This window comes from Eutrigla gurnardus, assembly GCF_963514095.1.
Source record: "Eutrigla gurnardus genome assembly, chromosome: 16".
Taxonomy (NCBI): domain Eukaryota; kingdom Metazoa; phylum Chordata; class Actinopteri; order Perciformes; family Triglidae; genus Eutrigla; species Eutrigla gurnardus.
The window spans coordinates 9,701,915-9,721,317 of record NC_139927.1 but is presented as its reverse complement, the minus strand read 5'-3'; the positions used below and the strand labels follow the sequence as shown (position 1 = coordinate 9,721,317).

General features: G+C 40.6%; 2 protein-coding genes across 4 annotated transcripts; both read right to left on the bottom strand.

Annotated features, from left to right (window-relative positions):
- Nucleotides 1-13: 13 nt before the first annotated feature.
- On the bottom strand, nt 14-19,370 carry esr1 (estrogen receptor 1). 3 transcript variants are annotated; one of them, XM_084030262.1, is made up of 11 exons: nt 19,275-19,370; nt 9,709-9,804; nt 8,734-9,162; nt 7,630-7,850; nt 7,083-7,199; nt 6,375-6,559; nt 6,001-6,154; nt 3,924-4,062; nt 2,836-2,969; nt 1,624-1,807; nt 18-1,486 (listed from the first exon to the last, which is right to left on the bottom strand). In XM_084030262.1, the coding sequence occupies exons 3-11, from the start codon at nt 9,030-9,032 to the stop codon at nt 1,192-1,194; spliced, it is 1,728 nt and encodes a 575-aa protein (XP_083886388.1). In that variant the 5' UTR covers nt 9,033-9,162; nt 9,709-9,804; nt 19,275-19,370; the 3' UTR covers nt 18-1,191. The 3 variants fall into 3 exon arrangements, with proteins under 3 accessions (XP_083886386.1, XP_083886387.1, XP_083886388.1); XM_084030260.1 differs by having other exon boundaries at nt 14-1,486; nt 8,734-9,804; XM_084030261.1 differs by lacking the exon at nt 19,275-19,370 and having other exon boundaries at nt 17-1,486; nt 7,630-7,844; nt 8,734-10,013.
- armt1 (acidic residue methyltransferase 1) lies at nt 11,359-14,861 on the bottom strand. Its single transcript, XM_084030267.1, has 5 exons — nt 14,677-14,861; nt 14,173-14,278; nt 13,826-14,067; nt 13,315-13,480; nt 11,359-12,945 (listed from the first exon to the last, which is right to left on the bottom strand). The coding sequence occupies exons 1-5, from the start codon at nt 14,736-14,738 to the stop codon at nt 12,157-12,159; spliced, it is 1,365 nt and encodes a 454-aa protein (XP_083886393.1). The 5' UTR covers nt 14,739-14,861; the 3' UTR covers nt 11,359-12,156.
- Nucleotides 19,371-19,403: the final 33 nt, after the last annotated feature.

Here is a 19,403-nt window from a genome sequence, read left to right as displayed (position 1 = left end):
AACAATATTTTTTTGCATGAATGCTTTTATTTTTATGCACAGTAAACAAGTGACAGGTCAGGTTTGATTCAGTTGTGACTGTTCAGACAGAAGGTGAGACAAATGTTAGAGGCGGCAGCAGAAAGATGAGACCAGGGTGGCAGTGTGATGTAATAATTTATGTAATTACATTAAACGGGAAACACCTGATCATGTCCACATCAGGTACCTGTATTTCCTTTACAATCGGATCATCGGCCCATTTAAACAGAAAGATATTTGCACATACATTATAATTTTTTGGAGGTGTGTAAATCCAGCCTAACTGAACATGTAATCACTGAATAAGATGAACAATAACCAGGTGTAGCTTTGAAGCGTTGAACTGCATCAATCAAATGCATAAAACCAGCTTGGATACATTTGTAGCTCAGTCTCTCTACCGCCGCACGCACATAAAGTCAGCAAAAACTTTGGTGCAAGTAAGCGTAAAGAAAAGAATTACGACACAAAAACATGTGGATAGGGGAAGTTTCCCAACAGTAAAGCTTGGCTTCCTTCATTATGTAATTAGTGTTTTGTAATTAGGGTTCGAGGAATTGATTGTGCAGTTTTTAGCTATTAAAAATTAGACAGATATATCCTGTTCATTTCACAATTTCATCATTGGAATAATTTTCTTCACAAATATAATTAATTTAAAAATTGTGCGCACGCAGAAAACACAATACCTCATGTTTAGTCTTTAACAATATTGGAATTTAAACAAAAATAAATTACATATAATTTTTAACCTGTTTCATCATAGTTTAGAGTAAATCTTCCTCAATATGTGAAAGTAAACATAAAGCCCAATAGCCCCTTAAACCCCAGAGAAAGTGCACTTTGGTTTGAAGCGAATGAAAAGAAAAATTAGCTTTTCAAAGGTAACAGAGCGATACAATATGACTTCACACCTGCCATTTTGTAAATAATAAGCTGTACTGTAAAGTTGTTAGAGACTTATATTCACAGATATTATGAAAGGCAGCATAAAAGATGAACAGAATTGACGCTCATTTTGTCGTGAATTGGAGCAGTGCAAAAGAATAAGTCAACAGCTGCAACTATAAAATCACTTAATTTATAAATAATTATCTCATGAAATGAATTCAAATACAACCTCTCTCATTCTGTTGTACACGCGTCCTCGACCCTCAGATGTTGCGTGTCTCATAGGACGTGGGTGCAGTCAGAGTGAGACCCTCCGTACTGCAGGACTGTGGGGGCTCTGCTCGGGTTCTCGTGGCTGACTTGGGGTCCTGAACTGGAACCACCTGAAGAGGACCCACCGCTGCTGTGATTGTTGGGGGTGGAGGGAGGCTCTCCATCAGTCTCGGACCAAGGCTGTGGCTCAGGTCGGTCTGGGCGGTGCAGGCGGTGAGCATCCAGCATCTCAAGCAGCAGGTCATACAGAGGCACTTTGTTCTTGCACTTCATGCTGTACAGATGCTCCATGCCTTTGTTGCTGCAGGGAGAGTAAACAAAATGTCATGGAAAAGTCATAGTATAGTATGTCAAAAGAAAATCTGGAAATAAGTCATAATATGTCGAAAAAGTCCTGAAAAAAAGTCATAGTCCAAATAGTCATTCTGATTTTTTCACCTCATGTGTCTGATGTGGGAGAGCAGGAGGAGCAACTGGGCCTGCCGCCTCGACTGCTGCTGAACCAAGCAACCTGATTGGCTGATGTGATGTATGAGAGCGTCTGTGATGGTGTCCAGCATGTTCTGCACTGCCGCTGTGTCATGGAGGGGCTCCATCGTGCCGGTGCAGAAAGAGAAGGCACCTGACAGGAAAAATGTAACCTTACTTTACTTGTCAAGCTAAAGCACCTTTCTATTCTTAAACAGATACTTTATTCAGAGTCATACACCTCATTTGGACATTAGGGGTGAGTATTGGCAAGAACCTCACAATACCCTACGTATCACGATACTTTGGTCACGATACGATACGTATCACGATACTTTGGTCACGATACCCTACGTATCACGATACTTTGGTCACGATACCATACGTATCACGATACTTTGGTCACGATACGATACGTATCACGATATCACGATATTGCGATATAAATAAAGATGAAAACACAAGTACCTGTATCTGTACATCAGATGATATTGATCAGAGGACAAATTGAGTCAAAACTATTTCATTCAAAACAGCCTCTCTATTTTATTAATTCCCATGAAATTCACTGGAATAAATATTGAAAATAAAATGGAAAAGGATAAAGTACTGCATTCACAAAGTGTCTAAACATCAACTGCCTTTTTTTTTCTTCATTAAATCGATCTTTGGAGTTTTTCTTTTCAAGTTAAAAAGAAAAAGAAGAAAAAAAAACAACCATTTTCATGTCATAATGACTCGCATGTGCATATAAGAGTATTATGTACAGGAGTGCCCACACAGCAATCAAATGTTCATCCAGCTTCAGCAGCTGTGCCAGTTGTGTCATCCTGCTGGAATTCCAGTCTACTCAGTCTCCCATATAGAATATCTCAATCTCTGACACAAACACAGCACTCTGACTCATGTTGTCATGGCAACAGGTATCGGCAGATCGGGAGTACAGGTCTTTCCGCACTCTGTTTGGCCTAATGTGCCCGAGTAGCGTTCAGAGCTACACCTCTGTTCGCTGAAGATAATGTTCGTATTTACTCTCGACAACAAAAACCTGCTCCAAAGTGGTGCAACTAAGCCAGAGCACTTTGGTTTTTATTAGTCTCTGCTGTCCACAGTCAGTGATGCCAGCCATAAGTTGACAAGAACTGTACACACACACACACATTCACACGTGTTGCACCTCACCAGAGTTGAAGAGGATGATCGCTTTGAGACAGACAAACTCCTCAGGTTTGAGTTTGAGCAAGCGGAAGCGGGACGCAGTTGCCAGTAGCATGTCGAAAATCTCCGCCATGCCTTCGACACAGTTGCCTTCGTTCCTGGAGAGCAGAATGAAAGAAAATGTGGAACGGTGGAACCATTTCTTAATTTCTCTTCGGTATTTCAATGTCTGAAAAGTCACACAAAAGAGAGTGCTGCAGTGCACCATCGGGAGAACCAAACAAAAATCCTTACTTCATCTGCGACCGTGAAACTATACTAAAGAGCAGCCAGGTAAACAGCTAATGGACTGAATAACGAACGCTCCATTTGTCAGCACAGTTGAAGTGAGGGAAAGATGGATAATATCCAGTGGTTAGAGTGCAAGATAGATTTGGGCGGCACAGAGCCAAGGGAATTTGTCCACCCTGACCCACAGCGTTTTAGTCATCATGTCCATTTGGTGAGGACACTCATACAGGGACGGGTTTTAGAGATAATACTCTATGATACACTTTTGAATCAAATTGAACCATCAGAGGGTAAAAGCTCTGTCTGTCTGCGTGTCTCCCTCATCTCTGTCTCCAGCTCCCTCCCTTTTTCTGTCGGAGGTAGACACTGCGGTTAGGCCAGCTTGTTTGCTTTGAAAACGGGGGGGAAATGGAGGGAACGAGCTGTGCCTCCAAAGCAGAAATCCATGTCTGCATTTCTATCTATTTTTTGTCCTCTCTGTTCCTCATTTCTCGTCCGCCTCCTTCTCCGTCATCTCCCCCTCCATCGTTCTACCTTTTCCATCATTCCTTGCATCTTTGATTACATCTCTCAGGTCATCCTTCAGGTGAGAGACAGGCTGCTCTCCTCTCCGTGGGGGACGTGTAATTAGTCTTCCACTCTATGGTGGGTGTGTTGGGGTGCTATAATGGCTGCAAAGGTGTGAAATGGAAAATCTGCAATGCTGATGTATTACTCTAAAGACCTTTGCGAGAGTGCGAAATAGGGATAGAAGTAGGGAGGAAATGGAGGTGCAGAGAGAGGAAAAAGTAGGTGGGTGTCGGGCGAGTATTCGTGGCTACCTGTCTAGTATAAGGTCCTGTGCGAAGATGAGTTTGCCGGGGCAATGCATGGACCTCCATATGAGCCCGATCATCAGAACCTCCAGCCATGAGCTCTCCAACAGCTGCACCTGGTCATGGAGGCCCAGCTGCAGGAAACCTAGAAAGCACACACAAAGTGCATTCTAACAAACAGATTTTTTCTTCATAGTTTTTAGCAACACCAGCTTTTTGACTAACTAACTACTGAACAGTGAACCTCATGCAGGACGGGAGCAAAGGAACAAATCACATCTCAAATGTCCTCCTATTTTTGTTCATATCCACAAGTTGTTCTTATTTTTTTAGTACCTATTCAATTCTGGGAATGTTTTCTTATTTGTGCCTTTTCTCTTAGGTCCACTCGTTAAATGGACGAGAGCACTCTTGCCAAGATAGGACAAAAACCTCTCGTACTCACGGTCCGCACATTATTGTCCAACACAAGGAAAGATAACAGATTACATGCGTTCATCCTCTAAATGGCTTACAGACTATGCTTAAATGCTTTTTGATTTCATTGTAACGGACTGCTGCTCTGGAAAATATGTTTTTTCATCCAAAAAGAAAATGAAGAGAAAATATAAGAGCAATGTGTTACTGCATGAGACCCAATATGTGTTGTATCTGGATCACAGAAGTTATTGGGAATAAAGACCAAATCCAAACAGACACAAATCTGGTTGTTGTATCAGTGCTAATTACTGATGTGGGTGGGTGTTAGCGGCGGCGTGGTGTGGAATATTAAAAACTTCCAGAGGTAAATGTTTCATCCCACTCATAAAAATAAAAACATGCATGTCCTTGTTTTCTGGCAGCGAACGGCTACTTAAATGAAACCATCTGCAATCTCTGCTCTCGTAGGAAGCCTTATCGCTGGCATTCAGCTGTCTCAATTCATATGTAATTACAGCCAATTCACTCTCATTGTCAGCCTCTGTACCCTGTTTGGGACCCCTCGCAATTAAAACTGTGTGCCTTTGGCCTTTTAGTGACGCACATGGTTGTAATACCACGATATCAGGATTTACTCACTTAGGGATCTTGTCGGTGTGTGTGTGTGTGTGTGTGTGTGTGTGTGTGTGTGTGTGTGCGTGTGCGTGCAAAAGGGTAATGTGTCCTATGCTGCATTTAGGCTCTATGGGGTGCCAGCGGATTGGCCAAACAATCCACTCAAAGGTGATGACTGTAATAACCTTCGCTGTAATGGCTCTGCATTTGTGTGTGTGCCCACATGTGCCTCCACTATAAAGGTCTCCCATGTCTAAGCTACAAACATGAGCAATAATTTTAATAAACTGGACGTTTTGGCTCAAAGTCCTGATTGTGTCAATGAATATTGGAAATAAATGTTGCACTGAGACGCTTTTATTTCACATGGAATTCTACAATCCAACACTTTAATTTTCTTAATTCTTAAAATGTATGAAGGCAATTTATTACCATTCTTTATTTTTAGTTGACATGTTATTGTTATAATTATACTTTAGTGGGATATTTCTCTAATTATATGTACCTTTTGATAGCAGACAGCATTGGAGGGTAGCAGGCTGGTGATAATTGGACAAAGAGGTCTTTTAAAGGTACAATATGTAAATAAATGAAAAAATACAGCTGATTATTTAACTCTATGCTCACATCATGTTGTTATTCACTATGCTATGTCACACAATCTGTTACACATCAACTCAAAAAAGTGAATTGCAACATGTTAAAACGTGGTATGGAAAGGACAGTTGGATTTTTTGTTTGTTAGTATGTTTGATGTGGTCTCAGGAAGGTCTTAACAATCCCAGTTAGTCTTAGGGTTTTGCTCCAAAACTGATATCTGAAATCAGGTAAAGTAATTGTCGCTAACTGTCACTCTATCCTAGCCTCTAGATTAGTTATTTTTCTTTCAAATTTAGGGTTGTAACCCTTATTGAAATATATATCTTGAAAAATGCTTCTGGATAAAAATACACTGCATTCAACAGTCAATACGAGAGGGTTCACGCTGCTGAAACACAATACAGAATGTTTACTTGTGGTGTGGCTACCTTGCCACGCTAAGCAGTACCTGGCAGCTTCTTGGCCCAGGCAATCATGTGGACCAGCTCCTTATCAGCCATGCTGGTGAGCAGGGTCATCATGGTGACCTCGGTGTAGGGTCGGCTCAGCTTCTGACGAGAGCACAGTATCGGCGGCTCGGCACACTGGAGCAGGAGGAGCACCTGGGGAAGCAGCGGTGGAGGGGAACGCCAAATAAATAAGCTGTTGTTTTTCAAACCGATTTAAAGCAACTACAAATATATCCACTAGCACTACATTGGCATGACATTAGGTATGAATATATGAACGTGCAATGTCCCCAGGGGATGATTCTTAATATTACTCTCAGATTCAAATTTGCACCACAACAATGTGCTCCAAAAACACTCCATGAAGAAGCACCTGGTCAGGCGGCATACTAGTCAGCGATGATTTTCCTCCGCCACAAGCACTGCTGCTGCTGCATTTCCTCCCGCCCTGAGGGGGCGCTGTCCTGTGCTCCAGGTCCTTGGAGGCCTTGTCTCCATCCCTGGTGCCGGTCCGTCGTTTGTCACGCCGCAAAACACGCCCGCGGTCCTTTCGCACACCTTCAGCGCAAAGTAGAGAGAAAAGACACAAACATCCATGCACACAGTTACGCACAAACGTGTCAGGCATTTCCATGGACACCCCTCACACATAACTCCATATCCTGTTTTTACCACCAAGCCCAGCAGCGAAGATTAAATGGATGCCTGCGTGATTCAAAGGGCACGAAAAAAATGTTTTAATCAGTAGTTGTACTCCTTAAGAGGAAATCACTTCAAGGTCATGTTAAAGTTAGCTTCAAGGTTATCTGCATTCACCCACACTCATAAATGTCTCAGCAACACGCCATGGTTGATAGACGATTCAACTTGTTCAGAAAAGTGCAATCAAATTAGCTTATTTGGTGACATAAAAAACAGAAAAGCTTAATTTTACAGGCCTATTAAACAATTTAAGCAAAAGGGATAACCAATAATAACATATCCTGAATCTAGTAATAGATAGCAAATTGCAAGAAAAGTGCAAGTGTATGTAAAATAAAACACATTTGAAAATGTGTTTCCTGCTGGTGTTTCTACACACCTCCTTTCATCATGCCCACTTCGTAACACTTCCTAAGACGGCAAGCCTGGCAGCTCTTCCTCCGATTCCTGTCAATAGTACACTGATTGGTCGCCGGGCACATGTAGTCATTGTGACCTGAAATGGAAGAAAATCTATTACTTCAAGCCCCTCACTCCAGTGTTGGTTTCAGATTTGTGTTCTTTAGTAGTCAGGAACACTCTATTCCCAATTTAAATGGATCTGAGATGGAAAAAATTAAAATGTGGCATCTTGGCTTTGTCATTGCCATGGAGACTATTGGTTTTTTATGACCTGTTTTCCATTGGAAGACTTATCAATATGCGGGATGATCATATCACAAACATGACTAAGCCACCAACAGCGGATGATGTTATCTGCACAAAGAGGCAGCTGTACATGAACACCCCGTCGTATAAAAGACATGAGATGTAAACAGGGAGGGAAAATGAACAAAAATGTGCATAAAAATAGAAAAGTATAAACAAACTTGAAATGGGACAATTGAGAATAACACGGTCACAAAAGGATTAGACAGATTACATACCCTGGATGCTCCTCTTAAAGAAGGCCTTGCAGCCCTCGCAGGACCACACCCCGTAGTGATACCCAGAGGCATAGTCACTGCACACAGCACAGAAACGTGTCTCTTTGGCCACCTCAAACCCCCCAGCCCCGGCCCCCGACTCCCCCAGACTGTACGAGTCGTCACTGGTGCCGCAGTGATCCTCTCTGGAAACGGACTGCTGACTGGATGAGACGCTGGACCTGCTACACAACACCAACAGTTAAATCACCTCATAAATCGCCATGAAGATAATAATATTAAAACGGATGCAGATGAAATAATACATACAATAGCTTTCTTGGCATAAAATAAAGCTGCCAATTTTGTCAAAATTGCTGTAATAAATGTCTTTTATCATAAAAAGTTACACTAGGCAACTACATATTTACACCGCTAACCTTTACCACACCAACTTTAATTTGAAAGGGCAGAAACAAAAACAGAGTACTTTTCTGAGCCTGAGCCAGGAAGCGACCTGTACATGTACTTCTGCTGTTCTTACGTATTGTTCCTTTCTCAAGGTCTTTGACAAAGTCCTTAATCTCTGGAATTAGAAACCAGGGCAAAGCTTGATCCTTTCTATAGAGACAGTGGCGGTGTTTTGTATAAAGTTTAAAAAAAACAATGCAGTTACATAATTAGGTTTTGTTTATAACTGCATTGTGAGGACTCGACAGAATGCAACAGATGCGAGTCAAAGATATTAAATCTTGTTATGTGGCAAAATGCCCTACAGCAACTCAATAGGAAAACTCCAATCAGTACAGAAAAGACAGTAAAAAGTATTTCTTAGATTATTCTTTAACATTATACTCAAGCAAAATAACATACTGGGGACACTAATCTGACTATGGAGTCCATTTATGTTCTGATTGTTTCTCCTTTCAGATCAAAAATCATGAGAGCACAAACAAAACTGACCATTCAAGTAGAATGGCCAAAAATAAAACTTCACTTAATGATTCTAAAGAAAACATTAAAGCAGTGATTCATACCTGTTGATGCTATAAAAATAACTTTTTTCCGAGCACAAAACACACACTTTTCCCACTCTGCTGATAAAGAAACGTTGTATTCCCCTACCTGTAGACGGGTGTGGAGGTGGTTTCCAGATAGTGGTGGCTGGGTGGGTGCATAAAGGGACTGAGTCGGGGGCTGGAGGGCACAAACACAAGAGGACTGGTAGGCCCATTCCCCAGGGACTGAAGGCTGCCATCTGAGGGTGGTCCGTGGGCGTCCAGAGGAGCAGAGAAGTAGCCAGTGGTGGTGGAGTGGCTGTAAAGAGGAGTCGGGGCAGGCGTGGGGGCGGCATACTCGTATGTCCCTTCCAGGAAGTCCACAGTGGCTACCCCTCCAGACCCCCGGCTCTCTTCAGGATACATGTCAGTGAAGGGGGCACGTGGTGGAGGCGAGGGACGCTGCGTGGAGAGGGTCTCCAGTTCTAAGAAGGCTGGGCTGATCCTGGGTCTGACTACCGGTCCACAAGGCTGCCTGCTCTGCGCCGGGCTCTGCCTGAGCAACATCACAGCACAGCAGCACTGATATGCAACATGATTTAGACTCTCTCCCAATTGCTGGGAGGGGGAGTGGAGAGGAGTACCGCTCTCTCTCTCTCTCTCTCTCTCTTGCTCTCTCTCTCTCTCTGTTGCCTTTTTTCCAATGAAGCTTGTCAGGCAACTTGAAGAGTCCACTCTTCTTTCTGTCCCTTTACCAAGCTTAAAAACACAAAATGACTCCTCTCGCCATCTTCTCTCACAACACTAATATTAAATGTTCTCATCCAACCCCCTTTTCCTTACATAGATATGCTTTTACTGGTTGCAGCTGGCATCATGAGAAAAAAAAACAACACATCTGTAAACTCCCAAGAAGCCGTTTCATTTATCAGATTCTCAGCAAGCCACCAGAATGACGTATGACCAGTCTATTTGTAGACAGATTATTGAATACACCTGAGACTGCAGTAAATCAAATCACTGTGGAAATGAGGAACATAACAATGGTTTTAAACAACGGTGGCTAAAGGAAAGCCAAAATCCACCATGATACACTACTCACCTCTCACATCATCTTCATATCTGCTGTGCAGCACTGGTATTGTTAGTCTTCCCTCCCTCTCTGCTTGCCTCTCTCACCTCACTGAAAGAAATCTAACTGGGCTCATTGGACACAATGGAAGCAGTGGAAAGGTTAAAAAGGGAAAAAGAGGATAAACAAATTAAAGATGCAGCCAAATCGATAACCAAACCATGGCGTGTTTTCGTCCAGGTCACCATAACACAGCAAACAAAGCAGGAGGTCAAATCTCAGTCCAACAGCCAATCATTACACAATCAATCCCAAATGTAGGGATTGTTATTTTAATAAGACGCTGCATGACAACAATCAAATAGTTTAAAAAAAACATTCCCAATTGTTTTGTTGTTGTTTTTTACAGATATGTGAAAAAACAAAAACGTATTTTCCAAGTTACATTTCTTTCAAAGGAGGATGTTATAGGACCACAGTATGGACCAGTTAATCATTACTTTATCAGGTCAAGTCGCAGATGAAATAGAACACTATACATAAACAAATCAAAGCAAGGGGGCAGAGTATTTATGCAAATAAACATTCAAGAAATCACTGCTCATTTTTACTCCACAAAAGTTAAAAGATTTCTGATTGTCCATTAGTTGTTGCATGTTCTGGAACCAGGCAACAGTAAAACAAACAAAAAATAAAAATAATATACTATTTTCCAACATTCACAGCAAATGTAAAGCGCTTGAATTAAAATATGCTTAATTCCATGCAAAACTGTAAGCTGACATACTGTCAATAAAGCAAGAAATTCATAAAGATAAAGATGATCAGAAGCAACAAACTCCCCCGCTGAGTACAAGCTGAACCGTTGGCACAGGGGCTTCATTTTCCCTTCTCTGTGCAGCATCTTCCCTGAGTAAACAGCCCAATTTTCAGGACATGTCAGGTCAAGTGGAAAACAAGTAGCCCTGATGATGATACATATTTTTTAGCATTTCCCCTGGTATAAAATGAAGACACTGTTACATTAGTACACAGGGAAATGAAGGGTTAGAAAAGAAATAGCTAAATCACCTAAATGGCTCAAGATAGGGTACTTTGTGTAATTCAACTGTAATTCACTTAACTTTCATGATAGATTCACATTCGCAAAGCATGTCAGCAGCCGAAATGATGCCATTCAGTTTTCCCAGTTTATTCTGAAATTGTAATGCACATGTTCAGCATTTCCAGCTGGTTTTCTAAGTCCACACTGACACCGAGTACAAGACAGGTCACCATCAACAACTGCTATAATATATTCATGAAAACAGGTGAACAACTATTTCATTATCTGTGTAGAGATGGATTTAACTATATTTTAGGTGATTTGTTTTATACTATCTGGCTTAAATTACAGTTGCTGCAGTTTGCACATACATAATACTGTTTACATCTACATTTGACGGTTTTTATTTTTGATTTGTCACATGCTGCCTTTTAAAATTGCCGTTTTAAATTATTTATCCATTCTATACTATACGATTACTACGGTATGATACAATTTTTTACAGTTTGGTATTCTGTGGACAACAAACGAAGAATTTCATTGAAACACGTTTCTTTACTGCCCCCGGGATAAGGCCCATTATTATCAACAGATCCTATCTTTACAGCTAATAAAGCATGACGTGGGAAAACAAGACCAGTCAATGCAGTTCTTTATTAAATCAAACACATTAATGAAACATTTCCCCTAGCAAAAAAATCCAGTTACCATCAGCTCCAACATAACACATGTGGACACATCCAATTTCATCCACGGAGGTCTGGGTTCCCCACTGTAAACAACCACATGCTGTCACTGTTATTGTTTCACCACACCTATAACCGTCTACCATCTTTCAAACTGAGCAAATCAGATATCAAACAATGTTATGATCTGCCTTTTCTTAATGGAACTGGCTGCGTGCGATGTTTTGAAGGCGAGTGAAACAGTAAAACGTTAGCTGGATTAAAACAAAAAATACATTTATTACATTTATCATCACTCTCTTTAACTTAATGAAAAAGTAAACATATTGCTGCTCTAGGATGAAGATTTATAAAGCCCAATTCCTGCTTGATAATTGTCACTAGCATCTACATTAACCCGTTAATATCATGATTTACTACATTGTGATGTGAAGATGTTTGCTATAAAAGAAACGTTGATTTAGTAGCTTGGAGAATAATTGTGTCACCGTAAACAATTGTGTTCAAATCAAGTAGCAACATTTAGATGTAAAGTGCTAACATTTTAAGTATGACACGGTAAGAATATGTTGTGAAAATAATTAAAAATGTTACTGTGCATTTCTGTATCAAACATGATGAAGTGCTAACTGACAAAGAGGAAAAAACTGATGCATGTAACTAAATGGCTTAAAGGTAACCCCTTCTTCGGTTACTTCTTACTGTATTGTTCTGATGAATCGACACCACCCCAAGGAGATCCTTAGGTCAGCATTTCTGTTCTGACTTTGAGCTGTAAAACTGAATGACAGCATATCTGCCGCTGGTCATCCAATCTGGATCTTGGGAGCTGAGGTTCTCTGCTTGACCCGGCTGCAGACCGACCTGTATGTTGGCCTTGAGAGTCCTTAGGCTACACAGTGGCGCAGGCCCAAAACCTTGGAGTGCAGTATTGAAGCCCACTGTGTGATCCCATTCCCTGTCTCCCGTCAGCTTCCTGTAGTTGAGATCACCTTTAAACAGCACCAGGTCTGCCCCCTGCAGGGTCGCATACAGGTCAGGAGCCTCAACCGCCATGTCGCAGAACTCATGGGGCTGTGTCCAGAAAGGATGATCGTGATAGGACCACACGCCCTCCTTCAGATGGTTCATCCACTGGACACCACTCTTGGACATCCACTTGTGATTGGCCGCAGTGGTCTGGCGGATGGTCCACTGGAAATCGTTCGCTGTGACATCAGAGACAAACCACGGGAAGGATTTGCCATGGAAATGGACCTCATTGGCAAGACCAGAGGATACCAAGAAATCTGCTAAGACCAAGTCAGTGAATAACTCAAAGCCAGCATTGTCTAGAACAATGTCCACTCTGACTGCAGGGGTTTTCTCTGACTGTCCTGATCTCTGGGCAGAAATAATAGTTGACCATACCAAGTTAGAGTCATTCACCAAGATGAGGGGTTGTAGGCTGTTGAGGGAATCTAATGGACTGGTCTTCTGTGAGTTGTCTTGGCCAGCAGAGATAGACAGATCACACTTGTTTCCCCATAGAGAAACCTGGGAAGAGTCAAATAAAAATGTTATGACTATTGTAATGTGTTCACTTATGACCCTGATTTAGATGATAGAATAGATGATTACACAGCCTATATTATTTATGACTTAATTCATCACATCATTTGGTTTTTGTCTATAAGGGGTTAAAAGATTATAATCACAGGTGTTTAAACAATAACACTGCCCTAAAAGATGCTAAAATCCACCATAGAGCTCAGGGGTTCATAAGCATCTAAAGATTCATCAATACAAGCAACCTGTTAAAATGATATGTCATCATTTAAACCAAATATTAAAAAATTTAATAGTACAGCTTTTAACTTCACTCAATTGATTGTCATGTATTAAGGTTGTGTAGAAGATACTCACCTGTAGCAGTTTGTTAAAATGCTCAAACAGCTGATTCTTGGAGAGTCCCTCCATATTCTTGTTGACACCCTCCAAGTATGTACACAAAGCCATCATAGCCTGCTGAGACTCAAAAAAGCTCTGAGTCTTTCCCTCATTAAAGACGTCATAGTCACTGATGGGAGGACTGAAATAAAACCACAAATAAATAATCACTTAAGGAGAACAAGAACGCTGCAATATTCAAATACTTTTTTTTTTATCATTAAGCACACATTGTAATTTTGTGTTGTATCCTTTAAGACTGTGTTTAAAACTGAGCATAATGACAAACAGTTTAGCAGTCTGAAGTAACAAAAAACTATGTCATACTTTCACGAGACTTTCTGAAAAACGGAGTGAGAGCTTATCAGGACAGATTAACATTATTCTGCATTGCAATGTGATTATAAATCATATAAAAGACAAAAACACAGCCCAACAGGAAATAGGGCAGCAGTGGGTCCTATTAAAAGATGCAAATACTTCTCACTTGAGCCAGAGGGCTTCCTGTACTCTGCGGTACATGTAGCACTCCACATATAGCCATGGAGACTTGAACCAGCTGACGGACTCCTCGTCTCCATGCAGCTTCCGCTGTCTCTGCAGGTACTGGTTCCAGTACTCTGTGTCTTGTAAGTCGTCTGTTAGCGCTAGAATTGGCTTATCAGTTTGCAGCTCGTTCCTCATCTTTGACAGCAGAGCTATCGTTTGCTTCTCCGCCTGGATACCCTCCTGTATGGAAATTAATAGGAAAAACACGCAATATCAAATTCCAAGTGTTTGCATAATTCCGGATGTAGTTATAGAAAAGATCAACTGGTCAATAACAACACGTACCTCTCCATATTCTTCAAAAAACTTGTTTTTGTTGCGATGAATTGTATCTATAACTTTAGTTAGGATTGTCGGCAATCGGTCTCTCACAGTCAAATAAGCAAATGACCTGAAGGGAAACGATATAGCCATTGACGTTACACTGTTATTTATTGATACTACAACGTTAGCAGCTGTATGCACTAGTAAGCTAGCGAGCTAATTAACCTAGCCAGATGTAGGCTAACGAAAACGTTGATTAACCTTTAACTTACAGACATTCATAACGCTAAAATGATACTTACTGATATAACAAGGCTGTGAACAAAAATATCTAAGTTGTCTGAGTCGACGTCATATGCTTGTGTACATAGTAATTTCAAACTTCGTGAATTTTTGTTAGCAACAAGCTAGTGCTACTTCTGTTTTGAGCATGACAGCCGTGGCCGTTTTGACACAGCAGTGTATCCTTAGTTAGCTGCATTATTTTACATGGTGACAAAGTTGTTAGATCGACTGTCAACATACCCAACCACTTTAGCAGACAGTGAAGGAGGAACTCCGTGCACGGCTCGTTCAGTCGCCATCATGTTAGCAGTTGGATTCGATTCAAATTAAATCTTTATCGATACAACTTCCGGGACAGGAGCACAGTTTGGCTCTGCTTGAGGCTTGCAACGAGACGTGTCACGTTTATATTTCTGTGGACGTTTACATGGAAACACCGATTGTATTAAGCTCGATGTCCTCTGTTTCTGGTGACACATATTTTACAGGTTAATATTTCTCTCGTTGTTCCTCGTAGACATGGGTTTTTATTTAGGTGGCGATGCTACCATCTAGCGGTTAATGTGTAAACTGCAAAGTTGTCGCTGCGATTACATTTTTAAGATGCCACAACGTGCCTTCTTTCCTTTACTGTAACTCTCATTATGTAGCAGACATCAGCCTTCAGTGCTAAACACTTTAAAAAAAAAACGTGTTTCCGGGGTGGATCAAAGAGAAATAGTATGCGCTGCTGCCGCATTGCGCATGGCATGCCTCGTTGTCCGGAGCAACGGTTGTCATGGACACATCGATTCGCTGTATCAGCAAGGGGCAGAATTCGACACTCCCACCCCCAGCCCCCCGAGGCTTTTGGCGGGAAAAGAAGGAGGGGGGTAGAGAATGATTTCGAAAAGAAAAGGCATTACTCTTCTCTGGCCCTGCTGGAGAGTGGAGACCCTGATCAAATACTAAGCTAATTAATATATATTAACTAAAATAGTGTGCACAATATAAACACAAGTTTATGTTGTAGCCTTTTCTGTTAACATAACCTATTTTTTTTAACAAAATGGTCACAGCCTTCCATCTCTCTAACCGTCTATCTATTTAACTAAACAAAAATAATTATCGAGAACACTTCTTGCTTATCATTCTCCACTCCAATATGAATCCAAGTCCAACAAAACAATCACATAAGGTAGGCTGAGGTCTCCACTTTCGGCTCTCTTTTTGAAGAACATGACCAATTGATTTGGCTGCACCCACGATTAATATGCTGGAAAAATACGCATATGAATTCATCCAGCCAGTAACCCCCCCCCCCCCCCGGATCAGTCCCGGTCACTATGGGAACACGGCGGGCCGTTGTCAGGATGTGGGGTCCTTGGGAGTGGGAGTCCAGCTGCGTCCACCTCCGGTGTTCATCCACCGCCGGCCTCCCATCCCCCCTCCGGGCCCCAGCCTGGCCGGATCTGTTTTTCTAAACCGAGAGAGGAGTGACTCACCACTCCGGTTTCAAAACAGGCCAGAAAGGAGGTTTGGTTGGGGGGGTGGGGGGCAGCTAACGTTAAAGGCCCCTGTTTAAACAGGTGTTTCAGCTCAGCGCACAGCAGTAGGTTTGAGCGATTTAATATGTCGCGTGGTGTAAATCGTGCTCTGACGTCAGGATTGGCCAAATCTGACGCAAATTCTCGCTATACTTATGAATGCAATTTCATACAGATTGTGCTGTATTTCTTTTTCGAAAATGCATTACTGCGGGAAAAATCAATTTAGTGTAAATCAGTGGTCAGTGAGTCATGTGAAAGTCGAGTCTTCTGAGAAAAAGAAACAGGAGAAAGATTAATAGGACAGCCAGGAGTAGACTAAATAACTTCCCTGGAGCACTATCAAAAAACTATTAGAATGTATTGATCTTAGTGACAAAAACAATGAGTGATATAACGTGTATCTGCCTCTTTCAATAAACCCTTGCTGTGGGCCTTTCAGCAAACTTAACATGCTTGTTCTGCAATCACTATATACTCTATCAGTGGTCTCAATCGATCTCTTGTTCGGGAAACATTTTGTACATTAGTCACAGTAAAGTTGTGTACATGGCCTGATCTAGCATCTAAGTCTAGTCTCTTTAAGAGACTCCGACCCTGCTTTATTGGCATTTCTGCCACCTCTCCCCAGTAACCCAACTCTACATTTTCTGCCTGTCGAGCAAGCGTTTTCAGAGTTTTCAGAGAGTTTTCAGAGTTACAACTTGTTTAGCCTGGTCCTCTGGTAGACTCCCTGTCCTCAGGCTGAAATGCAACTCTGTAATAACAGGTCTGGAGAAAGATTGGTGTTTACACTATAGGCAACATGTGATGACATATACATAAATACATATATAGATATATAATTTTTTATCACATTGTATTGTTAAAACATTAAGACTGATATAATTATTATATTATTTTGATGAATATTTGTTTTTTCCTGTTAAAATGATCATAATTGTACTTTTACATTCATTAACATTCTTATTAATAATAGTAATATTACTAATATTAATATTATAACTGTTATTTTACATTGTTGTTATTATTATTATGATTATTAATAGTAGTAAAAGAAGTGTAATGATAATACAAGACCAAATAATAATTTTAGTCAAATACTACTACTGCTGTTAATATTGATGATAGGAAGAATAATCATAATAATATTCATAAAAAATAATATCATTAATAATTTATTCCCCTGTTATTATAATTATATAAAGTAATAATTATATTACTAAAAACTTACTTAAATTACTAAAAATAATATGAATATTAATTTGAGTCAACTATAATGTTGTATTCATTTGATTATATTACTACTACTACCAACCCAGCCATCAAGATTTATATGAGAACACCTTCTTCCCCAGCGATCGCATACATGTCATCCTCCTTCTCAGGGGCCTTGCTTTTTGGGATGTGCTTTTTCATACTTTTCCTTAAGTCTGTCATACTTTGCCTTGAGTCCATCATTCTTCTCCTGGAGTTCATCGTTCTCCTCCTGGAGTTCAAAGTTCTCCTCCTGGAGTTCAATGTTCTCCTCCTGGAGTGCAACGTTCTTCTACTGGAGTTCATTGTTCTTCTGGTGTTCATGGTTCTCCTCCTGGTGTTCATGGTTTTTCTCCTGGAGTTCATCGTTCTCCTCCTGGAGTTCATGGTTCTTCTCCTGGAGTTCATCGTTCTCCTCCTGGAGTTCATGGTTCTCCTCCTGGAGTTCATGGTTCTTCTACTGGAGTTCATGGTTCTTCTCCTGGAGTGCAACGTTCTTCATGGATTTCATGGTTCTCCTCCTGGAGTGCAACGTTCTTCTCCTGGAGTTCAATGTTCTTCTCCTGGAGATCAACGTTCTTCATGGATTTCATGGTTCTCCTCCTGGAGTGCAACGTTCTTCTCCTGGAGTTTATGGTTCTTCTCCTGGAGTTCATTGTTCTTCTCCTGGTGTTCATTGTTCTTCTCCTGGTGTTCATGGTTTTTCTCCTGGAGTTGCCTGGACTTCATCAATCCTTTCCTGGGGGTGTTTGTCATTCTTTGTCTTGAGTAACTTGTTTTCCTAGAGTTTTACTCACCTGGACAACATTTGTTTTTCTCTGGTAGCGTTCAACCTCAACAGTTTCCTTCAGCCTTTCATTCTCTTGTTGATGAGCCTGCTGTTTGTCCAGATGATATGATGTCACTGTGCTTCACTGGAGTCCCAGAGCCTTAGAAATGGCTTTCATCCAGACTGAAAAATGCCAAGGATTTGTACTTTTGATTCAGCATCATGTGCTGCTTTTTGAGACCTTTTAGCTAGCTTCACATTGCCAGACAGGTTTTATGAGATGTTCAGATCGAACAGGTCGGGCAGTAATCATCACTGTGTGTCTTGTGAAAATTAACCCAATTATAAATTACATTTGATCTTTTGAGTAACCAAATAAAACCAAATGAAATAAAATAAAATAATAATTTAATCATCATCTACTGAAATCAGTTTGATGATCTGGAACATTTAAGTGTGACAAATATGAGTAAAAAAAGAAATCAGGAAGGGGTCAAATACTTTTTCACAGCACTGTGTGTATACACACACACACACACACACACACACACACACACACTCACATATATATATATATATATATATATATATATATATATATATATATATATATATATATATATACACACACATATATATACACGTGTTTATATATATATATATATATATATATATACACAACATGCACACATACATATATTTAATAAATTAATAATAACAAATAAATAAACATGGTCTGCCTCACTTTATAACATACACTCAACTCAGGCAACTCTGTTATTGTGTTTTTGTCAGTTTTTGAGATGAAACTTCAGAGAATGGCATAGTAAAACATAGTTATCTTTGATACCAAAGCTTGTTGAAATGTGAAGAATAGGCTACAATATGTTTTTAATTCTTGGTAGTATTTCAGTATTATTATTTTTTTAATATCTCCTTGTATCATTATATATACAGGATTTAAGAAAAGGGAAAAGTCACTTTATAATACAGATGTTGATATCTAGGCAATGAGAATATTGTAATACTCGTGTTATATATGTTACCGCCTTTCTTTGATATTGGCATAATATCGCACTGAATATATCTTTAAATTGTTGAAAACCCGTTGTGGGAACCGAAACAGACCGATGCAAATGTGATTTCATCAAGAGAGGGTGACGGTGAACAACACACACTTATGTAGAACACTTGGGCTTCATGTTTAACGTGTCGTTAACGGCAGAGCGACAAACAGCCAACACGGTGAGTCAGCGGAGCTGTTAGCTGTTAATGTTCAAACTCACCGGCTGCTGTCACAAGAGGCTCGCGGGGGTTTCATCTCACGGCGGTTACACAGTGCGGGGAAATTAACGTTAAACTCTACCGCCCCTTTGCTCAACGGATTCTCTCTTCTTTTTTTTTACAACGGCTGT